Here is a 24,136-nt window from a genome sequence, read left to right as displayed (position 1 = left end):
TGCATGGTTCAAGCTCCAAGTGGAAGTAAAAATCAAATGCTTTCATTTCTGCAGAAACTCGACTGACTGGATAGGCACCTAAGTGAAAATGTCCAAATTGGGCTCAAAGTGTCAATAGTGTGTTTGGCCACCATTATGTTCCAGCACGGTCTTAACCCTCTTGGGCTTGGAGTTCACCAGAGCTTCACAGGTTGCCACTGGAGTCCTCTTCCACTCCTCCATTATGACATCACAGAGCTGGTGGATGTTAGAGACCTTGTGCTCCTCCACCTCCTGTCTGAGGATGGCTTACAGATACCCAATAGGGTTTAGGTCTAGAGACATGCTTGGCCAGTCCATCACCTTTACTCTCAGCCTCTTTAGCAAGGCATTGGTCATCTTGGAGGTGTTTTTGGGGTCGTTATGTTGTAATACTGCCCTGCGGCCCAGTCTCCGAAGGGAGGGGATCATGCTTTGCTTTAGTATGTCATAGTACACGTTGGCATTCATGGTTCCCTCAATGAACTGTAGCTCCCCAGTGCCAGCAGCACTCATGCAGCCCCAGACCATGACACTCCCACCACCATGCTTGACTGTAGGCAAGACACACTTGTCTTTGTACTCCTCACCTGGTTGCTGCCACACACGCTGGACACCATCTGAACCAAAAAGGTTTATCTTGGTCTCATCAGACCACAGGACATGGCTCCAGTAATCCATGTCCTTAGCCTGCTTGTATTCAGCAAACTGTTTGCGGGCTTTCTTGTGCATCATCTTTAGAAGAGGCTTCCTTCTGGGATGACAGCCATGTAGACCAATTTGATGCAGTGTGCGACGTATGGTCTGAGCACTGACAGGCTGACCCCCCCCCCCCCCACCCCTTCAACCTCTGCATTAATGCTGGCAGCACTTATAGGTTTATTTCCCAAAGAAAACCTCTGGATAAGACACCAAGCACGTGCGCTTTGGTCGACCATGGCGAGGCCTATTCTGAGTGGAACCTGTCCTGTTAAACCACTGTATGGTCTTGGCCACCATGCTGCAGCTCAGTTTCAGGGTCTTGACAATCTTCTTATAGCCTAGGCCATCTTTATGTAGAGCAACAATTCTTTTTTTCAGATTCTCAGAGAGTTCTTTGCCATGAGGTGCCATGTTTAACTTACAGTGACCAGTATGAGAGAGTGAGAGCGACAACACCAAATTTAACATACCTGCTCCCCATTCACACCTGAGACCGTGTAACACTAACGAGTCACATGACAACGGGGAGAAAAAAAATGCCTAATTGAGCCCAAATTGGACATTTTCACTTGGGGGGGTACTCCCTTTAGTTGCCAGCGGTTTAGACGTTAACGGCTGTGTGTTGAGTTATTTTGAGGGGACAGAAAATTTACACTGTTATACAAGCTATACACTCACATTACATTGAAGCAAAGTGACATTTCTTCAGTGCTGTCACATGAAAAGATTTAAAAAAATATTTACAAAAATGTGTGGGGTGTACTCACTTTTGTTAAATACTGTATATTTTCAAAATTAGTTTAGACATTACTTTCATGCAGTTATAATGTTGATTACTAATTTCAACCTATTGTATGGGTTACTACACAATTGCTCCCGCTAAAATCGCTTATTTTAAATAATTATCTACATTCAGTAAAGGAAGAAAAGCTTACAAGGATGACTAGCTGGCAGTTTTCAGAATCATACGTTACTGAAAATGCTCCGACGGCTTTTTTGAAATCTTTATGGGCAGATTCTTTTGCGCACCTGAAACAAAACAGGTACAAAAATAATGTTTCAGAAATTCTAGACAAATATGCATTAAACAATGACTCAAAATACCTTATAGGATAATAAGTACAAAAAACGCACATGCAAACACCTGCATGTTGTAACAGAAATTATTATTTGATAAAATATATTTTTAATGCTGCTTAAAACAAAAATAAAAAAAAAAACATGTAAAGTTCTGTGATCATATTTCTGTTGGTTAATAAAAGATAACCAGTGGGTATTGCATAAAGGCAGATTTGAAAAAGTGCTTACACTGATGGTTATTTTAGAGGTGCCTTGTTAGACTGCTGGTTAGCAGAAGGAAGACTGCCCCATATATAGAAAGATAGAGAGATCACTGGTTTCTTACCTCAGAAATAAGAGTCTCCTAATGTCCTGCACCGCCGGTTTTGCTGGCATCTGTGGTACTTGAATAATGTAGGTACCACAGGGCGGCAGATCAAACTACCTTCACATCGTTAAATGTCAAGAAAACAGTGTGAAGGTGCCGAAGACATTATAGTATATGGTGACCTTGGCAACATGATGGTAGACAGTACGTTGGATAGTAAACTATCAACTGCACATGTGCATGCCACACAGACTTGTTCTGTGTGCTCAAAAAAAATAGGAAGGAAGAGGCTGCTGAGCAAACACCTACTCACCTGCACTACTTTGGTTTTAGTTTTAATATAACTTTAGGCTATGTGATGGTACAAGTGAACTCTAACTGGCTAGCTAGCAACTCTTAGCAAAAGAGACCTTTATTCTTCAGCAGTTATTCCAAAATCACACAGCCAACCAGAGATTAGATATGGGGTCTCAGAAAGATTAAGTTTGGTCTGAAAGGCAAAGGGTAATTGAGGTAAGTTTTCCATGGAAAATGCAGAATTTGAAAAATGAGATGGAATGAAGGGAAGGTAAAAAACAAAAAACTGAAAAAAATTCCCAAGGATGGGGAGAGAAAGAGAAAAAAAGAGAAAGAGAAAAAGAGAAAGAAAGAAAAAGAGAGAAAGAGAAAGAAAAAGAGAGAAAGAGAAAGAAAAAGAGAGAAAGAGAAAGAAAAAGAGAGAAAGAGAAAGAAAAAGAGAGAAAGAGAAAGAAAAAGAGAGAAAGAGAAAGAAAAAGAAAGAGAAAGAGAGAAAGAAAAAGAGAGAGAAAAAAAAAAAACAAACACAACCACTTTAGAAATATGTCACTGTGGCAAAAATATATCCCTAGGGAGATCCTATTTTTCACCAAGAACACCACTTCTGAATCTGGAGATTTTTTTCAACCTTTTGCAGATTGTAATGGCTTGCAGAATCTGCAAGAGTACTGGATTTGTAGCCAAAAGAGATTCCAAACTGACCTTTTTAGAAGATCTCTGTTGCAAGAAAATGAAGGGATCTATTTTTGATGCTTTCTTTGCTTGCTGACAAATACCACAGCTGTGGCAATGCCTATTAGTATTTGGAGATAGTGACATTTTACTTGAAATATTTTGTTACTTCTCAGGTGGTTCTGAAAAGTTTTCCTTACATCTTCCTAGAATAAAAACCCTGGGTGATGACTAGAGAACTTACTTGCCTACGGGGGATTAAATATTGGCAAAAAAAAAAAAAAAAAGAAGTAGGCTAACTTAGGATAACCTCTCCCACTACTAGCATACTTCAAAGTTCAAAAACCCAGATCAGAAACACAGAGGGATGGACATCTGGGTACCTCAATGTACTCCAGAAAAAGGATTACATGGCGAGTTTAAAAATCATATTTTCTTTCCTGTCCATTATGGGACACAGGCAATATTTAACTTTAAGGACACCCAAAAGAAGTTCAGCCGACGGGGAGTAACACAGTAAATGTATATTAGCAGGCTTGATTGAGAAAACAGATCTAGGGACTGCCTGCAGTTCAAAGAGCCGTAATGAAGCACTCTAAGCCCGGAGTGGTAATCAGATGAGGCTGCAAAGCCCAACTGGTACAAACTGGAGAATGGTTGAACATAGGACCACAAGCTTTACAGATCTAACAGCTGCTTAAAGCAAAAAAGCCCTCTCAGCTCTAAATAAATGAGCATTGATAGGAAGGGATGGAACCCAATCCCTGAGACCATGAGCGGAGATAAATGTCTGCCTTAACCACCTGGTGGTACAAGAAACTGAAACCAAATGTACCCTTCAAGGGTCTATCTAGAATTACAAGTGAAATCAGTTTAAAGAAAGCAGTGGCTGCAAGATAGATTTTTAGCTCTCAAACCACATCCAAAAAAATGGAAGGAAATTTCCTTTTGGTGAACTGAGGCTGGACAGAGGGACAGGAGAACAATACCTTGGTTGAGGTGAAAGGCAGTAAAATACCTTAGGAAAAAAGGAATACCTGGACCACAACACCACACTGACGTTCTAAGCAAAATCAAAAAGGTGTTCTTGCAGAATAAGGCACCAACTCAGACTTGTTGGCTACAAAAACACTACCTTATGGGTCTCTAATGAGTTAATATGGCAAAGTGAACCAGATGTACAAGTAGAGCATGTAGCTTTTAAATAGACTCCTGGGATGGAAGCCCAAGACTTGCAGGTGAAGTAAGCCTTCTATGTCCAATGATAGACCTGGGAAGAAATAGACATCCTAGCTTTGAGCATCACAGAAATCAGCAACCATGAAGCAGGCTGGCAAATTTGTCCTTGGGAGCTCTTGATTCAGTACCTCACAAGGAGTCTTACCAGGCCAGCAAAGCACATCCTACTGGGCCAATGGGGAGCCACAAGGTTCACAACCATACCCTCCACCTGAACCTTGTGAAGTAAATCAGTAAAGAGCTTTAGGGACAGAAAAGCAAAGATCAGGGTGTATCAATCCCACAGACATTAGAACATCCACTTTTGCTAGAGGATCAGATGAGAGGCTGAATGGCAGGGCCACAAATTGGTAAAACAGGGGTCCCCACAGCAAAGCCTAGAAATCTCTGAAGTGCCAAAAAGATGTGGCCATGGACTTAGGAATCTTTGATGTCCAAAAAATCTCCTTGATGAAGGGAAGCAATGACAGATTTGTAAAATCCATGCAGAATTGTTTAACTCAAACCAAGATATCCAGAGCTTCAAGATCCAGAACGAGGCAAATGCTCTCTTTGGGCTTGGAAATGTTGAACTGGTTGGAATTAACCCCCTGGAATAAGAACTGTGGCAATGATACCTTAATCTAGTAGATCGGAGTGCCAGAAGTGGAAAGAAAGCAGTGGCTGGTACCTAGAACAGAGGTCTAAAAGTGGCTTTTAACCAGGCAGTTGGTTTATCGGTTGGGTCCTTAAAAAAAAAAAAAAAAAAAAATGGAATTTTTTACTTACCGTAAAATCAATTTCTCTGATGTTCATCGACAGACACAGCTCCCCATCTTCCTAACCACTGTGTTATACTGCCCCCTACAGGAGTAGGACACTAGGCAGAAAAAAATAAAATAAGTCTGGCTACACATATGAGCAGTCCCAGGGGGTATACTCCCTCTCTCTGCTATGGGTACTCCATTTTGTTACAAGCAGTGTTGGAAGAATTACAACTCCACAGAGGGGTGGATGCTGTGTCCGTCAATGAACATCAGAGAAATGGATTTACGGTAAGTCAAAAATCCCAATTTTCTCTTTTGTTCATTGACACAGCTCCTGATCTTTTTAATCATTGGGGTGTCCCAAAGCAGTGTTAAATATGAGGGGTGGGAACAACAAAAAAATAAAGGTAACTATAGCTAACCAGGTAAACCGGAGCTCAACCAAAGCAACTGGAGCTCACCTGAAAAAACACTCTCAAAGAGGACCAGATCACCAGCAGCAGCCTGCAAAAACCTTGCGGCCAAAGGAAGCATCTGCAGATGCCAACACATCCACTCTGTACAACTTTGTAAAAGTGTGCATCGACGACCAGGACGACGACTCGCAAACCTGTGTCACCGACGCCTGATGACGGAAAGCCCAGGAGTCACGGAACGCCCCGAGTAGAATGCACCTTGACAGGGAAAGCAGGAACCTGACCCTGAATGGAATAGACCTGAACCACCATCTGTCTGATCTATCTGGAAATGGTCACGGAGGAAGTGGACAACCCTTTCCGAGGCCCATCCGTGAGCACAAATAGTGAGTCTGACTTTCTAAAAGACTCCGAAGCTGCCAGGTATACCCTTATAGCCCGGTTCACATCCAAAGCATGTGAAGCAATTTCCTTTGGATGTGTTGGCCTGGGACACAGGGAAGGCAACACAATGTCTTCATTCAAATGAAAATCAGAGACAACCTGAGGAAGGAAGGACGGACAGGGTAACGCCGCCAATTCCGACACCCTGCACGCAGAGGTGAAAGCCACCAAAAGGCCACCTTCTGGGACAACGTAAGATGGGGAATTCCCGAAGTATCTCAAAAAGACTTCAGGAGGACTGAGAGCACCAAATCGAGATCCCAAGAAGGCAACAGAGACTGCACTGGAGGTATCAAGTGCCTAACCCCCCAAAGAAAAGTATGCACCAGGGAGATGTGGCTAAGGGCTGTCGAAATAAGACCGCTAAGGCTGACACCTGACCCTTGATAGTACTCAAGGCCAGTTGCTGCTCAACCCCCTGTTTAAGGAAGGTCAAGATCTGAGCCCCCCAACAAGAGCGAGGATAAACCCCAAGAGGCTCACACCACGCAATGTATGTCTTCCATGTACGATGGTAGATTTTCCTAGAAGTAGGTTTCCTAGCTTTTAACAGTGTTGGAAACACCGACTCAGACAAGCGCTGGAGACCGACACATTGTGTGAAGGTAAGCGTCCTTGATGTCAATGGAGGCAAGGAAATCACCATTGTGCGAACGGACTCCATTCTGAACTTCTGCACCCACACAAAGCAGTTATGCCTTGAGGTCCAAAATTGGACGCACCTTGCCTTCCCTTCCTGGGGACTGTAAACAGGTTTAAGTAAAACCCTTGAAAACGTTCCGAAGTCGGAACCGGGACAATCACCCGTAAATGGTCTTGCACCGCCCCAAAAAAGAGCCTGTAAGCAGACCGGGGACAGTTGCACGTCAGTAGGAAAAACCTTACCGAAGGTAAGAATTAAACTCGATCTTGTAGCCGGACTGAATGACCTCATGGACCCATTTGTTCTTGTACCAGGGTAGTCCAGGGAGTGCGCACCTTCCTGCTGAAGGGGCCTTGTCCGCAGGTCTGGAGAAGCCCGCACTTGACTTGGCTAACCAAGTTTGCTTGAATCTTCCAGAGGAGGCCCTGAAGTGCTCTGATCCCCTTGTCATTCGACCCTGAGGGGCGAAACAACTTCTCATGAGCCGAGGAGGGGGGCCCACGTCTACAACGAGGGTCCTTGTTTTAAGTAGCCTATGGAAGAAAGGTACTCCTCTCCCCTGTGAGAGCTTTAATAATGTCACCCAGGGTAGCCCCAAACAGGAGATACCCTTAAAAGGGGAGATCAGTCAAGGCCTTTTTAGAAGTCTGGTCCACAGTCTAGCAATTGAGCCAAAAGACACGCCGAAGGCCCACTGCCGAAACAGAGAGCCAAGCCACTAGGGGAGCCGCATCCAAATAGACATCACAGATAAACAGAAGAGGCAGGGGAAGGCGGTGGGCGCTTTTTGCTAGCCCATCACCCGAAAGCCACCTCCACCTGGGACAAAAAGGACTCCAGGACCGCTGTTCGTGCATCGATAGATGGTTGGGACCCGGCGGATGCCACAGCCTCAGAGAGGAGCTCAGGTGGGGAGATGTGCTCCAAAGACTCCATGAGTCACCAGGGGGGACCCCAAAAAAATTGTAAAACACTGCAAAGGGATTACCCCCCACTGCGCTGACAGCACCACCTGGTCGCCAGGCACAAAGCCCCAAGCGATCCTCAGCAGAGAGGGAGAGGACCCCACCAGACTCCCCACCGAGCAGAAACAGGCACCTGCAGCCACCAGGATAATCTGCACTCTACGCACGGCGAAAAAAGAAAGTGAAAGGATCTAGGAGTCATCACCAGGGGATGAGGAGGGGCTCCCACCGCCTAAATCGCCACCCACAGGGCTCCACTGTCATGGCTGTCACTATTTTCAATGGCAAACCACCGCAAAATGGCCACCAAACTACACAAACATGGCTGCCGTGCATTGAGCACACACGCTACAAGAAAATTACAGCCCCGCGTGGCACCACAAGGCTCCCAGGAGGGATCCCTAGGCCTCTAAGACAGGCCCTGGCAGGACCATACCCCCCACAGCCAATCGCCCGGTGGAGAATGCCCCACCATCGCCAGCATAGCGCCCTGCCCCCACCCCAGGAGGTGGACCATACCAACCACACAGCCCCAGCATTAGTGGAAGGGGGGGTAGGATGGGGGACAAATGAAGGGGGTGCGACTGTCCCAAGGAGGGGTCCATGTTCACCCCAAAACCCCAGGGGGAGAGGGGGGGGGGGGGGACAGCTACTCACCATGCCAGGCAGGCACTGCTCCAGACAGAACCTCCTTTGCATCAAAATGGGGGGGCTGTCAGCTAGAAGGAATGCTGCGACTCGGGTCGAGACCCGGTCGTATGCGACCTTGAGAGGGGTTTATCTCGCAGGCCAGCCCCCGCCCGGTGGAGCTTTGACGTGGCCGACCTAGCGCAAGGCTGAGGTCTGCGCACGCTCGCTGGCCTGACTGGGGTGACTACTGGATCTAGATTATCCAGCCCGTCGCCCAGTCCGGCAGTTGATTGCAGGTCCCACAGAAAAAAAAAAAACAACAGGAGAAAAATTTCTGTCTAGAAAGAAAAAAAAATTGCCAGGACCAAAGATCCCAGCAAGGACTCCTGACTAGGCAGAAAAAAAACCTATAGAAGAGAGAGGGAGTATATCCCCTGGGACTGCCCATAGGCGTAGCCAGACTTTTTTTTTTTTTGTCTAGTGTCCTACTCCTGTAGGGGGCAGTATAACCCAATGGTTAAGAAGATCAGGAGCTGTGTCCGTCAATGAATGAAAGAGAAATATGATTTTTGTACTCACTAAAATCCTTTTCTCTGAGTTCATTGACAGACATGAAGACTGCCAAAGGATCTCGCAAGCTGGCCATGAACGTCGGCATCTTTTGGTTGAGCCGAGACTTCCAAAGATCTACCTCTGGGGTGCCCCACTGCAGACAAACCTGATGAAACCCGTCCTGATTGAGTGATCATTCCGCCAATTCCAACACCTGACAACTGCGGTAATCCGCCTGCCAATTTTCCTCGCCGGAAATGTGCATGGCAGAGAGGGCAGGAACGAAACCGCTCTGCCCACCAGAGAATGCATGACACCTCCAGAGCCACCAACCTACTCTTTGTGCCGCCCTGGTGATCCACATAAGCCACGGCCATGGCGTTTTCTGACTGAAACCTTACTGGGGGCCTCCGGAGCTACTCTGTCCAATGATCCAGGCAAAGCCTGATCACTTGAAGTTCCAAGACATAGATGGATATATGTAGCAAGGTTGAGGAGCGCAGCCACCAGACCAGAGAACACTTTATCACCCGGCTCCTGCACAGACGCAATCAGTGCCTACCAGCGCCTTTTTGTGTGGCGCAGCAGCCATAGAGGAATCATCCTCACTGTCTGATGGGTCAGGGAAACGTGGACTCAAACCCCGTAGGGTGGGCCGATCCGCAACAAACAAACCAGATGCAGGACCTGATGAGACAGGAGAGGGCAGAATGCACATTTGCTAAGCCAACACCCAATGCCATCCTTACCCCTCATAGGGGGTCAGCAACTCAAGCCCCCAATGCCGACTGAGACCTGTAAAAAAAAAGGGGGGGAAAATGACAGGACCCCACAAGGGGGCCCTCACAGGCACCCTTTCAAGAAGGCCCACAGGGGAGACTGCAAACATGCCTCCCTAAGGGGGGCTGCTCATGCAGAAGACCCGCAGACAGGCTACCCCCATAGTGTCCACTAGGAAAGGCAGATGCCCCACAGTACCATAGCAGCTAAACCTGCCTGGGACCCTGTTCTCCCCAAAGAGCCGCTCTACTAGAAGGTGGCAACCTAGTAGGCCGCAAAGCCGCGGCCCAAAGATTCGGCTGCATGGCCAGGGGAGCGTGATTTACGGGAAACCCGCTTGCAGCCCGAGGAGCAGAGTAGAGACAGATGTCTCTGGGTAAAAAAGGCAGCTTCGGCCGCTGCAATCTGGGGTCGCCCCATCCAAGGTTCAGCTAGTAGGCGGCAAAGCCGCGACCTAAATTTGCAGCCTGCCCTTTGTGTCATCCGCTCCGTATGTCCGCATATCATCCCATCCGTTTGCGGATGATATACGGACATAATGTAAGTCTATGGGCATTGCGGATGTCAGCGGATGACACCGCTGACATCCGATTTTCCTTCCTTTCCGTTTTTTGAACGGATGAAAAAATAGGGTTCTGTTCCGTTCCAAAAAACGGAACAGAACTGAAAGGAAGAAAATCGGATGTCAGCGGATGGTATTCCGCTGACATTCGCAATGCCATTGACTTACATTATGTCCGTATATCATCCGCAAAAAAATAGGATGATTTGCGGACATTCAGAGCGCCCGTGTGAAAGGGCCCTTACTGTTTTTTTTTTTTTTTTTATTTATAGGTACCTTTTAACCCCCCTCTTTTCAACACAAAAATATATCAGATATGTGTGCAGCCCTGAACAGAACAAAAACTTGAATACATGAGAATATTGAGAATTTGAGTACATGAAAGAAAAAAAAAAAATGCATTATTACTTTATTATTTTACCAAAGTAATAGCGTCCATCGCCTCAACCATCTGACAGAAAACTGAGGTAGCTCTGATATAGCACAAGAAGCCCTTATGCAATGTAAAGAATAGACGGGGGTGTCCAACCTTTTGACCTTCCTAGGCCACAATTGGAAGTAGAGGAATTGTCTTGGGCCACACAAACTGCATTAACAATAAGGATGGCCGATGAGCAGAAAAAGTTGGACAGATCACAGATATAGATCATGTACCTATCTGAGCAATAAAGCTTATTTTTTTGGTAATATTTTTTATTATAAAAGTAAAAGAGGGTGACATAAAACTAGTGCCATATTTGACACAGTTTTTGATAAGCTAATGCATCAATATCTGGTTCAATGGATGTAGTAGCAATTCTCAATGGATTCTGAAGGTTGCTCATCACATATTTTGGTTTCACCTTTTCCCTTTATACGCTTCATCCTTGAAAATATTTTCTCACAAATTTAGATACTGCCGAAAACTGATTATGCAAATAAGGTGCAATTGTGAACAGTGGGAGGTTTTTCTTTTGGGAAATGGGAAAATAAAACTCATAACAGTCCAGTAAAGAGTCAATTTTTTCTTCAGTCCCATGTGTTTGCCAACGGTAAACGCATCGTTAAAAAAAAAAAAAATTATATATATATATATATATATATATATATATATATATATATATATATATATATATATTTTTTTTTTTAACATAACAAGTAAAGTTATGATTTTGTGTTGAGGCGCATTTCATAGCTGTCTTGGGCCACATGAAGCCCATGGGACACAGGTTGAAGACCCCTGGAATAAGACCACCTTGGGTGAAGAAGTAATTGTCTGGGACTAAAAACCCTGTGTGGCTGTTCTCCTTCACCTAGGTACCAAAAGGAAGATCAAGTACAGAACCAGCCAAGCAGAATACATGTCAGCACCAATGGCCTTTAAAACTCAAAGTTAGTTGTAACCTATGCTGGGGGAAAGCAGCAGTGATGCTACACAGTACGCTTTAAATCTACCAAAATGTACTTACATTTGCCGCAGATCTTCAGGTACATCCAACTTTACTTTGTGAAATGTGTTTTTTGTTGCTGGTTTGTTAGGATTTACAGACCTCAGTCGTTCTATTGTGACAATCTCATTGTACGTAGCATCGCAAGCTGCATATTCTATTACATAAAACTGGGACGAAAAATAAAACACAATAAAATAACTTTACATTAACATTTTCAAGTGAGAATGTTTTATTAAAAAAAGGAAGCAAAAAAGCCTCATTATTTTTACTTGTGCATTTGTGGCCCAGTAAAATGCAGAAGATCTGTGTTTTATAGTATTACTACTGTACAGTATACCTAAAATAAAAATAAAAAATGATATATTGCAGCTTACTAATGTGGTAGCTAATTTTTTTTTTTTTTTTTTAGAATTTTTTATTTTTTATTTTAACCTGGTAATCCAGCCTGAAACACACTCTGTCTTTGAGCGATTGCACAGTGTTGTTGACTTACTAAAAAGGCAAATAAATAGACTGTGCACTTTGCAAGTGCAGTTGCACTCATTTACCCAGTGCTTAGTGAGATGTGGTAAAGCTTCACTTTGTAAAGAATATCCAATTAGGAAAAAAACAAAATCGTGCACATATTTGGATGATGGAAATCAGCAGAGCTTCGCCACATTCACTAAGCTTTGAAGAAAATGAGTGCAAGTGCACACTCTATTTTACTTCAGTAATCAGCCCCAGTTTGTAATCTCAACCATCTAACTGCCACTTCTGCTCGACACCTCTGCCTATTAAAGCAAGTTGAAAAATAACAGACTTACAGGCAGGACCAACTATGTGTTTGGGGGAAAAACACACTGTTGCTTTAATGCTATTGACAGCCTACTACATTATATTATATATTATACAATTATAATAATATACATTATAGTATATATTATATTATTATAATAATATACATTATAGTATATATGACATTTTGTATTTTGCCCATAGTTCCAATTTAGGGCTTGTTCCCACCAGCAGCAGACCAAAGTAATCCTTGTTGGATTATTATTTTATTTTTTTTTAATGAGGCACCTCCTGACCACCTGTTTTAACCCTGGCACCATGGCACCACAAGAGAGTGTATTACACTGGGCTGCAGGAGGTTTGGAGAACAGTCCCACTCACTTGAATGGGTCGCATTTGACAGCAGTTTTGCCTGCCGAATGCAGCATGGGATACCAATTGTTTCACACGGGGTACCACCCTGTTCAGCTGCTGCTGTAGCTTCAGATGGGAGGTGGTAAACATGCGGGTCAACTGCTTATTTTTTTCCACCTCCCTTAGCCGAATGATAGGATATTAGCCATTGATCAGATATGATAAGGTCCTAAGATCTGAGCCAATATGGTCAAGGACGTTGAGGGGGCGTGAAGACCAAACAGATTTGAACAGAGCCGACAACTAAAAGGTACAGACCTCTGCAAGAATTTTTTTATGAAGTTTCATATGCATTTACCTGCACCAAAAATGCACAAGTGTGACTGGGACCTAAAAGACAGCAAATTCATAACATTCGAGGAAAAATATTAATTGATATCAAATGAAAGAGACATATTCCTACCTCACCCTTTATCATTCTAACTTTAGCTAGCCACCAGCAGCATGGCTCTTTTTCATTTGCCCTGGAATAAACCTAGAAAACAGAGTAAACGCATGGGAGGCTGTTACAATATAAAGACTGTAAAGCAACTTAGCCATTATTAAGTATTAAAAAATAAATAAATCAGCATTTAAGCCAAAATTCTTTTAACAATCAAATTAAGCCAATAGTAATTGTTTAAGACAATTGTAATTTTAAAAAAATAAGTTGTTTTAGCATCCTTTGCCTAAAGATCTGTTCTTATCGTGTGCTAGCAGTCCATGTTACTGTCTGTCAGCTTTGGTATTTGCTTCATAGTGAAGAGTAGGAGTACTACTTCTGTGCCTACAGAAATTCAATCATTTACAAAAGGTGGATGTGGTCCCAGACCCGCCTCCTTACTTGTGCCCGAATGTTATGTATTGCCTACCCACTAATCCACCCCCATAGAGTACTTAAAACACAAGACTACATTGCTATAATGTTTGAACTTTATTCTAAGAATATCAACTGTAGATGAGCAGAGAGACTGCAGGAGTCACTCACAGCAGCTCTCTGCCTTCTCTCCTATTTCACCAGCCAGCACTTCAACTGTGAAAACATAACAGACAATTACAAGAATTTAGACACAAAACAGTTTACAAGATTTTTTTATCTTTATTTTCTGGTGATTTTAAGGCAAACATTTTGTTTTTAATAATGATTTGTGTGGTTCTGCGTGTGCTATGCTTCCTGCATACAATCCTGAATAGTGGACCATAGGGAACCCCACCCCCTTTTGCCAAAAATCAGCAAATAAAGTTTGGCAAAACCATTTTTAGTTTTGGATAGAGTAGAGAGGGATTGAAACACCTGTCAGGTTTTTATTGCTGTCTGTGCCCCCGTTAAAGGAGATTCACCCTCTCTGTCTCGTTTACTGTTATTATTGCAAAGTGAAAGTAAAAGAAAATCCCAAATTTTGGGTCTGTTCCCAAAACAGTAATAAAAAGGAGAAATCTAACAATAGGGACACAAGTCCTGGTGACCAAGGGGCTGCAAGGGATTCCCCTTGATTTGCAGGGAATTCCTCTCACCTCCTGTTTTGGTTATGGGACAGACAGCGAACAGAGCCAAAATAACTAATACATATTACGCCTATGCTTCCAGAACGCTTATTTATTTCCTGCACAGTAAAGGCACTTCAACTTTCAGAAAGGAGCCAGTGACGGTCCGCTCTCTGTTTGTTTATACAGTACATGTGGCTGCACTTGGCGGAGTGCGCACACCCAAGCTGCCAGCTTGAGCAGGCACGTTTCCATGGAGACGTGTCATCACAATAAAACCAGGAAGTAGAAGCAGTGTGACAAGCTGTGCAGTTTCCTTACCTTCAGCAGCTCTGCTGGTCCTGGGCTGCACTTTTAGCTGCAGTTTGTGTCCACTCTCCTCTGATCCTCCCTGGGCTTTGAACTCCCCCTTTATCCTCCGGCACCCCTCCCCCTAATTCTGATTAATCAGTCTATGTCGGCTTCTCCTCACACCACTGCGAGCACAAGGGGGGAATGGGTTACCAGGATGGTGAGCAGGTAGGGGGGAGTGTTGATGAAATGGTTCTAATGCTCAGGGACTCGCTGGATGAACACAGGAAATGCTCTCTGCACATGGAACTGTGTTCATTTATAAGGGAAGACATGAGAAACATCAGCCACCTGTTTTTGTCCATGTCTTTCTGTTTTGTTAATAAAAAGACAGTGCGCTCTGTAGGGAGCATACCTATGTTCAATACATCACACTACTACAGGGGAAAGGGAAACTGAGAAACTCCCTGTCTTCTAAATTAAAGCGGACACATGATATTTTGAAGACCTAGATGAGCAAGTTTGGAGTGGAGGAAATTGACTGGCCTGTACAGAGTCTTGACCTCAACCCAATAGAATACCTCTGGGATGAATTTGAGCGGAGACTGCAAACCAAGCCTTCAGCCTCTCCAACATCAGTGCCTGACCTCACAAATGCGCTTCTGGAAGAATGGTCAAACATTCCCATAGACACACTCCTAAACCTTGTGGACAGCCTTCCCAGAAGAGTTTAAGCTGTTATAGCTGCAAAGGGAAGTAAGTTTGTGTGCGTGTAAAGGCAGACGCCCCAATACTTTTGGTAATATAGAATATACACGCGCGCATGCATATATATTTATATAAAAATAAATTAAAACTCCAACCCCCCCCCCTCTCTAGAAATGAGCTCAAGTCTATGACTGGCTGTTGGATTTGGCAGCTTCCCAGTGGAATAGCCTGGGCGGGTTCGGTCTAAGTCCTAGCTCATCCCTGCTCCCTATACAAACGGGATGGTCCTTCTCTACAGCCGTGACAACTGCAGCTGGAGCAAAGAAACAGACTGGCGTTTCTATATCGTTACACAATATGTGAGGGCACAGGGGCCCACATGCACCTAGTGCTGCTCTTAGAAATCATGGGTCCCCATACAGTTACCTGACAGGCTCATTTCCAAAAATATCAAAATGATATTTTTGCCAAAAATACACAAATTATTAGTAGACACAGACAGCATAACTTCTAAAATTACTGTCAAATCTAGATAAAACTGCACTTAATAAAGCTCTTTGTGTGAATACGGTCATGGGGCGATGTGGCCTGTACAGCGTGAATCAGCTTTTTTGTGTGTCTGGAGCTGTGTGTAGGCAGCCTTTGTCACTCTACGGAGATGCAACGGTTGTATGGAACACAGCAACAGGTCCTAATGACAAACAATGCATTTAAAGCAACCGCACAACTGTCAAATTAGGGCCTATGGTACAGCTGTTGCACCCCTACAGAGTAACAGGCAGCTCCAGCCACACAAACAAACCACCCACTCATTCACACAGTATGGGCCAGAGAACCTCTGTGAATGAATTAAAAATTAACTTAAAATAATTTTTACATCTTTTAATTTCTTTTTTTACATCTTTTTTCTTCACAATGCTGTTGGGTGGAGGGTGTTTGAGATATCAGGGGTCTGTGTTCAGACCCCTGATATTTCACCACTTTTGTGAAAGAGAAAGGAATTGAGGACATAGATCCCCAATCCTTTCTTTGCAGCCATAGCCGCACTGGAGAATAATGAAAGGGAGATGCTCTGTACAGAGGCTCCTGTTCACTCACAAGCAGAAGCATAGCAAACAATCAGTACTGATCACTCACTGTGTTCATTCAGGAAATGAAGGGGCTGGTAAATATAACAAATTTTCTGCCCCCACCCTCCATCTTGAAACAATCCCTGTGTGCCCACACCAGCCAGCAGGAGGTGTAAGAAGCTGGCAGCACTGTGGGGGAGGGGGGGGCACACAGAGGATTAGGAAGCAGGGAGAATGGGATATTGAACAGGGGGTGATTGGTGTGGTGGACAATTACAGGAACTGTGTGGCTATCTCTGCAGTGTCTGAAAGCGGGCGGAAGGGAGAAGGGGAGAAGCCAGCTTTCAACTGCTGCAGGAAGGGCCTTATAGGAGGAATGGCTCCTGTAATTGCCCCCCTGCCGCACTGATCACCCACCCCATCTGATCCCATTTCCCCTGCTGCATGGACCTCCCTGATGAACAGATGGGGACCTGGCCTCGTACAGGAGGCCAGGCTGTACCCCCTTATCGAAAGTCCTTAGTGCACCACACATATTGCACTCATGGAGGATAGGCTACTGTCTCTATCCTGGGGCATTTGTGCAGCCCTAGGAATACGCTTTGTAATGTAGCCCCACCCAGATAGCAATAAAAAAGTAAAGGGGGGGTTAAAACTTCAACACTATTTAAAACTAAAGAAATAGTGTGCCATAGAGGTACTAGGTCATATACTAAATATAATGCGACGGTGCTCTGTCCATGTCTTTGAAAATTTAAGGCTCGTGTCACACTGCTGGTGTACCCACAGTTTTTTTTCGTGCAGTTAACCTTCAGTTTCCCAGAGACTATTAGATGGTGCGTTTTTTGAAAGTGCGTTTTTTGAAAGTGCAGCAAAAGTCCAGCATGCTGCATCTTTGATACGCTTTCCGAAAACGTGTCAAAAACATGGGCCCTAATAGAAAGTCTATGGGAATCCATGGGATGCAGTGGCCAAACTGCAACACAACAGTGTGAAACCGGCCTAGGCAGATGTGAGTGGAAGGTTCTATCGCCTTGATCACACAAAAATCTGAATAGTCAAAAAAATTATCCATTCACAATATTAGCTTTAATTTTATCATATTTTGTTTTACTGCAACAGTAAATGCAGGCAATGGTGGTCTGTTGATAAAAGGTAGTGTTGGATTATCCTTTAAAAAAGTATTCTATGCATTATCATTTTAACAACATTTTTATATATATAAAAATATAAAATGTGTGAGTTATCAGGATTCAGCAGAGAGCCTGGAGCGGACATCAATCACAGAGAAAAGGAAGGGGGACGTATCCGACAAGACTGTCGGCATGAGAATCCAGCAAAGACTGTAGCCCCTTCCACAGATAATTAACTCCCATTTTACCAGAAAGGGTGCACATCTTAGAGGGCAGGAAAAATTTTAGGCACTAGCAGCTCATAAGGATTAAAATTAAGCTTAAAAAAAAAAAAACAACTTATACTTCTCTGTGAAGATAAATCTCCTTAATGGGGCATAGATGGTAAAAAAATTACAAGTGTTATACACTCCCTCACTTAAAAAAAAAAAAACGCCTATAGTTCTACTTTAAGAGGTTAAATAAACTTAAATTTTAGTGTAGGTGCTCTTTCCTAAAAAGTAAAAACTTTGGACAGATTTGTGTCTGGAATAAAATTTGTAGATAAATCTGAAGTATTGCATATTAAACATGTGTTTTCTCATGTTGGGAGATTTAGGCTCCCTTTCATGTTTCCCAAGTCATTTTTTTTTTATTTGTCCCTGTGTAAAAAAGTCTTGTTTATAGAAGCCAAAAGCTCAAGCTAAAATGTTCATATCCATGTTATAGGAGTGAGAGCAGTGATTCTCATGTGACAGCTTCCTCCAAGGTTTTAATCAAAGTATGCCTCCATAAAAGTATGTAAGGAAGGTGTCCTGGCTTCTCTATTTAGATAACCCACAGTGCTCAGCAAATGCTTTGTCATGTGTTAAACGTTTTATTTGCTAAACTAAGATTATACGTATATTCATGAAAAAAAAAAAAAAAAAACATCATTTTATAGTCATTTAAGATTAAAATGGAACTGAACCCAAAAAGTGAAGATTTCCTATGCTAACGGTAACATCTTAGGAACAGTATGCCTAAGAAATACACTTCAAAATATACCTCCTGGTATGTGAGCGTGCCTACAGCCTCATAGTTGTATATCTGCAGTTGAGATTGAGGGCCCCGCTACCTTTGAATGCCAGTGACAGGACATTTGAAGTAGGATTTTGTAATGTCAATACTGTACTTGCACACTCTTCTCTTTGCTGGAGGCCCTGACACGAGGAAGCAAAACTCTACCTCTACTACTGACAGGGGTTTTAACTAGTGATCGACCGATATCGTTTTTTTGTTGCCAATACCGATATTTTGGTAAATGCATATCGGTCGATATATTTGTACATTTAATTTTTTTTTTTTTTTTACTTTACAGGTACTCTTGTGGAGGGATCTGGAGGTCTAAAATGCCCCAAACCCCTCCTCTGTACTTAAAAGCCTTCAAAACGCCAAGTTTGGCTGTTTTGAATGCTGTCATTTTTTTGAATCTGGTGCCAGACAGTACCCGGAAGTGAGGTCACTCATGACATCACTTCAGGGTTTTTGCATGGAGACCCGATCAGAGCCGAATGCGGCTTTGATCTAGTCTTTGGCGGCTGTGCAGGCTGGTTGCCCAGGTCTCCCAGTGGGACGGCAGACCCGGGCGAGCTGCGGAAGGCGGCGAGGGGCCATCCCCTCCTGCTCCTTATAATGACAGCCGAGCGGCTTCTCGACCATTGGCTAGGGACACCGGTACCGGGGTGATGCCTCTAGCTGCAGGCATCACTCCGGTACAAGCACTTTCCCGAAATAGCGGCAATATTGGTCACCTTAGTGGCAGATTCCGATATATCGGGGAAAGTGCATATCGGCGATAATCGGTCAATCTCTAGTTTTAACCCTTCTAAACATTTTTTTTTTTTTTAAAGTGACTCAACTGGGGAAATTAATCTATTTCTCATGGCCACCACTGTCACTAGGATTAAAATGAGGGGAAAATTTTAAATATGTAATAATACTTTCTTCAGGACAGGAAGTAAAGGAAAAATCCCTTAAATGAGACACAGATGGAAAAAAAAAAAAAAAAGTATGGGTGTTTACCATTCCCTAATCTATCCAAAATAGAAAAAGGTTTTGTCTTAAAGAAAGAAGCACAGCATTGTGGTTTGGTGGGCAGGTGCAGCGAGCAATTTACTGTAGGCTTGTAAGACCAAAGGTCCCTGTTTAAATCAGTTTGTATGATCCACAAACCCACTACATATTTGTCTGTTCAATACAGACCTACACTCATAGGTTACTATAAAGCTGTGAGAAAAGTATTGAAAAATTGATAAAGGAGTAAAACGTTTGAAATACTACTGTTTGTGGAGAAAATGCTGACCCAAGTTCCCTACAGTGCTGCAGAAAAGGTAGAGTCATGCCACATGATCTCTGCTCAAGAGTTGCATCAGAGTTCAGATTGGGTGAAACTCATTGGCAGAATCAGAAATTATGTGACCAATTGCCTAGGCCGCATTCTGGGATAGTATTTTCTTCAGTAAAACTTAGCCCTTCAATTACTCTTCAGTTATCGCTCTACATGACCGTTGAAGAAACTGTGGTGAGAAAAAGTGACATGTGCCACAGCTAATATTTCCTTAAAGAAACAAGCTCACTGGTTGTGGTGCTAATCCATTAGCTTTAGCACCTTCTAATTCAATAACTTGGAACAAGTCAGTGGATGAGACTTTCGGTTTCATTCTGACTTTCATGATCTGCATGATTGTTCCAGGTCATGTCCTAAAGGCATGCATGGCCAGTCAAGTAGCATTTTTAGACGTTTTTATGTATTTAGCTGTGTGATCCTGCTTTCAGTTACTACTCCCTCCTCGGTCTACAAGTTTGCATTAAAATTATCAGAACCAAAAATCAAAACATCAAACATAATGGGTAATCTAGAGAAAGGTTTGTTAATACAGTAATCTTAGGGTTACATGCCACACAACCTACCATGAAATCATCTTCTCCTTTCACCCTCAAAAACTAAAAAGAATACATGAATAAGAGAACATGTGATAATCTATTACGGAGCTCTGCATTAATGAAATGAAGGGATATAAAATGAGAAAGGTTATAAACACAGGATTTCTACAAAGAATGCAGTACTTACCTCAACCTCATCGCTTTCATTTATGTCCTTATTATACCCTGAAGGAGGTGGAAACCTTACATCATGGAATGGTATCTGTCTCTCTGGTTGCCAGCTGCAAACACAAACCCATCATAATTATGCATTGTAATTCATAACAATATCACAAACTTGTTCAATACAGGTGACCTTTAAATAAATGATCGAAAAAAAACAGGCTTAGCCTTAGCAGATGAATACACAGCCATCATCATTTCAAAAGCAATTTGTCTGAGCTCACTAAAGTCTGGAAGAAAAATCATTTCAAAATGCATTAATTCAGTAGCCCTAATCAGCAATTCATAGTCACATGACTCTCAGCTAACCTTTGGTGTGGTTACCAAGGGCTTCTTATCTGAAGTGTGGTGTATTATAGCAATACTAAACAGAGAGAAGTGTTAATTGCCATAATGCATTCACATAAATCATATCATGCCACAGAATTTTTTTTTTTTAAATCCTCCAAATATCTTATATTTGCAGCACTATTGTGTGGTCATATGATCTTCCCCTGTTTTTTTGTATCAGCAGGGAAAGATCCTTCGGGAGGGACTTGTACTGTGCCCTCCTAATCTCCCAGTACCATACTCTCCTCACCACCCCCCCGCCCCCTTCAGTACCGTGCCCCCCTGACCCCCCCTATACATTGCCCTCCTGACCTCTGTACGCTGCCCTACCTACTACCGACCTCTGTACGCTGCCCTACATCCTACTACCGACCTCTGTACGCTGCCCTACCTACGCTGTCCTACATCCTACTACCGACCTCTGTACGCTGCCCTACCTACTACCAACCTCTGTACGCTGCCCTACCTACTACCAACCTCTGTACGCTGCCCTACCTACTACCGACCTCTGTACGCTGCCCTACCTACTACCGACCTCTGTACGCTGCCCTACCTACTACCGACCTCTGTACGCTGCCCTACCTACTACAGACCTCTGTACGCTGCCCTACCTACTACAGACCTCTGTACGCTGCCCTACATCCTACTACCAACCTCTGTACGCTGCCCTACCTACCACCAACCTCTGTACGCTGCCCTACCTACTACCAACCTCTGTACGCTGCCCTACCTACTACCGACCTCTGTACGCTGCCCTACCTACTACCGACCTCTGTACGCTGCCCTACCTACTACCGACCTCCGTACGCTGCCCTACCTACTACAGACCTCTGTACGCTGCCCTACATCCTACTACCGACCTCTGTACGCTGCCCTACCTACCACCAACCTCTGTACGCTGCCCTACCTACTACCAACCTCTGTACGCTGCCCTACCTACTACCAACCTCTGTACACTGCCCTACCTACTACCAACCTCTGTACGCTGCCTTACCTACTACAGACCTCCGTACGCTGCCCTACCTACTACAGACCTCTGTACGCTGCCCTACCTACTACAGACCTCTGTACGCTGCCCTACCTACTACTACCGACCCCTGTACGCTGCCCTACATCCTACTACCGACCCCTGTACGCTGCCCTACATCCACTGGCCAGAAATCAGAGCAGTAATCCAGGTCTAAAACTAGTAAGGAAAATCAGCCTGCAGTACCAGATGTTCTCCTTTCATAATGAACTCCAGCATCAGACTTGGGGGTTGACAAATTACTCCCTAGACATGAAAAACTTTGTGAGTGAAAGGCAAGTTTCTCACTGAAGCCAACTTTAAAAGTGTCACTAAGTCCACACCATAAAAAGCAATAAATGGTGTATTACATACTGTTCATACTCAGTCACTATGGGATTCCTTTTCTGTTTTCTGCAAAAACTCTATATCCACCTACTTTCCATGGCACCAATTTAGCTAGGGATTTTGCAGCTGTTGAGGCAACTCTGCACATGCTCAGTTATTAGTGAGTTTCTATGCTAAACATTTCCTCCCCATCCAATCTGAGCAGCCCATGTGACTATAGAGTCACAAGTGTGTGTACATAATAGTGGTAAATGACAGCTCCCTCCCTCCTTCTCCATGTCCACTAACCTGCCAAACACAACGAGGGCAGGATATTGCATGTAGATTAACGGAGGAATCACCTCTCTGTTATTCTAAGACACAGGATGAAGGGGCATGACACAGCCTGTGACTGGAAGAAAATTGTATGACAACTTGTTATAATCCCGGTCAAATCTTCTTTCCCCCATCTGTGCCCCATTGTGGAGAGTTCCCTTCAGTTCCCGTCCCGTAGCCAAACAGGAAGTGAGAGGAAATCCCTGCAAATTAGGGGAATTCCTTGGGGACCCCCAGGTCACCAGCACTAGTGTCCCCATTGAAAGTTTGCGCCTTACTTTTCTGGGGACAAACCAAATTTCGTGATTTTCTTTTACTTTCAATGATAATCGTAAAACAGGACGAATAGAGAGGGTGAATTCCTTAATTGGGGCAAAGACAGCAATAAAAATTGACAGGGGTTCTAATCCCTCTACACTATCCAAAAAAAAAAAAAAAACCCCATTTCCCATCCGCCTGGCGGATCGGAGAGAACGGACCGGCGGTCCGTTCTCATCCGATTCCCCCATAGAGGAGAGCGAGAATCTGACCCCTCGTCTCCGAAACGAGGACTGTCAACCACCTGCTCAGCGGGGGATTGGCAGATCGATCCCCCCGCTGAGCAGCACGGCTCTGTTGACGGAACAGAGCCGTGTGAAAGGGGCCTTAAGGATTTAAAAAAAAAAAAAAAAAAAAAATGGGATTTTTGTATTTATTGTAAAATCAATTTCTCTGAGCAAAAAAAAAAAAAAAAAATGGCTACGCCCATGGGCTGTCCTCAGCTTGGTATATAACCCCCCTCTCTGCTCTAGGTAATCAGTTTAGTAGCAAGCAGTATTAGATCAGAACTCCATAGAGGGGTGGGTGCGGTGTCCGTCGAACTCAGAGAAATGGATTTTACGGTAAGTACAAAAAATCCCATTTTCTCTTTCGTTCATCGACGGACACAGCGCTCCATATATCATAACTACTGGAACGCCCAAAAGCCGTGCCAAAAGGGAAATGAGGAGTGGGGAAAATAACCCATGGCTAAACATAAATTACCTTAACCAGGACACAGGAGCCCTGTCTGGAAAAAAAAAATAGAATTTTTGTAAGAACTTACCGTAAAATTATTTTCTCTGAGTCCTCTGACAGTCGCCGCCCGTTCAGTTAGCCTTCAATAGTGGGTAATGGCGCCCTCTGCAGGAGTAAGCTAGGCAGTTTGAAATGTTAATTAAAAAACCTTCTATACTACGACACACCTCTAGGGGGCCGTCCCTCAGTCATTATCCTGATCCAGTTATTACTGTTCCTCAGTTTGTAGCAAGCAGCACCGGAAGGCAATAACCCCCAGATCCAAGAACAAGAGGGCCAGCGATTGTCAGAGGACTCAGAAAAGAATTTTACAGTAAGTTCTTACAAAAATTCTATTTTCTCTTACGTTCTCCGACAGTTGCCACCCGTTCAGTCAACCTTCACTAGTGAGATGTCCCAAAGCAGTGCAGGTGTGAGGGGTGGGAAGATGCAACCTACCAAAAAGGCAACTAATCAACCAGGCCAGAAAACCACAACTGAGCCCACAGGTAAACAAAGCTCAAAAACAGGAGCTAACCCAGTACAACAAAAAACACCCCAGGAAGAGACAGAAAAACATGTCTCTTCAAACAACCGCCGCACTCAAAACCGTGCGGCCAAAAGGAAGCATCTGAG

The 24,136-nt window shown here is 43.8% G+C and overlaps 1 protein-coding gene across 5 annotated transcripts in view; it reads right to left on the bottom strand.

The window, feature by feature from the left end:
- FMR1 (fragile X messenger ribonucleoprotein 1) overlaps positions 1–24,136 on the bottom strand; it is a 128,200-nt gene that overhangs the window by 72,093 nt on the left and 31,971 nt on the right. For 3 of the 5 annotated variants that reach the window (XM_082263893.1, XM_082263890.1, XM_082263889.1), the window contains exons 3-7: positions 20,432–20,525; positions 20,272–20,304; positions 13,078–13,149; positions 11,502–11,650; positions 1,656–1,749 (exon numbers count right to left, since the gene is read on the bottom strand). In XM_082263893.1, coding sequence (XP_082120019.1) covers positions 1,656–1,749; positions 11,502–11,650; positions 13,078–13,149; positions 20,272–20,274 — 318 coding nt within the window. In that variant the 5' untranslated portion in view covers positions 20,275–20,304; positions 20,432–20,525. The remainder of the gene's footprint in view (positions 1–1,655; positions 1,750–11,501; positions 11,651–13,077; positions 13,150–20,271; positions 20,305–20,431; positions 20,526–24,136) is intronic. The other 2 variants (XM_082263891.1, XM_082263892.1) reach the window with 1 other exon arrangement.

Source organism: Pelophylax lessonae, assembly GCF_965119305.1.
Source record: "Pelophylax lessonae genome assembly, chromosome: 7".
In the NCBI taxonomy this organism is placed as follows: domain Eukaryota; kingdom Metazoa; phylum Chordata; class Amphibia; order Anura; family Ranidae; genus Pelophylax; species Pelophylax lessonae.
Note: the sequence above shows the minus strand (reverse complement) of the source record. Positions and strands in the feature narration are given on the sequence as shown.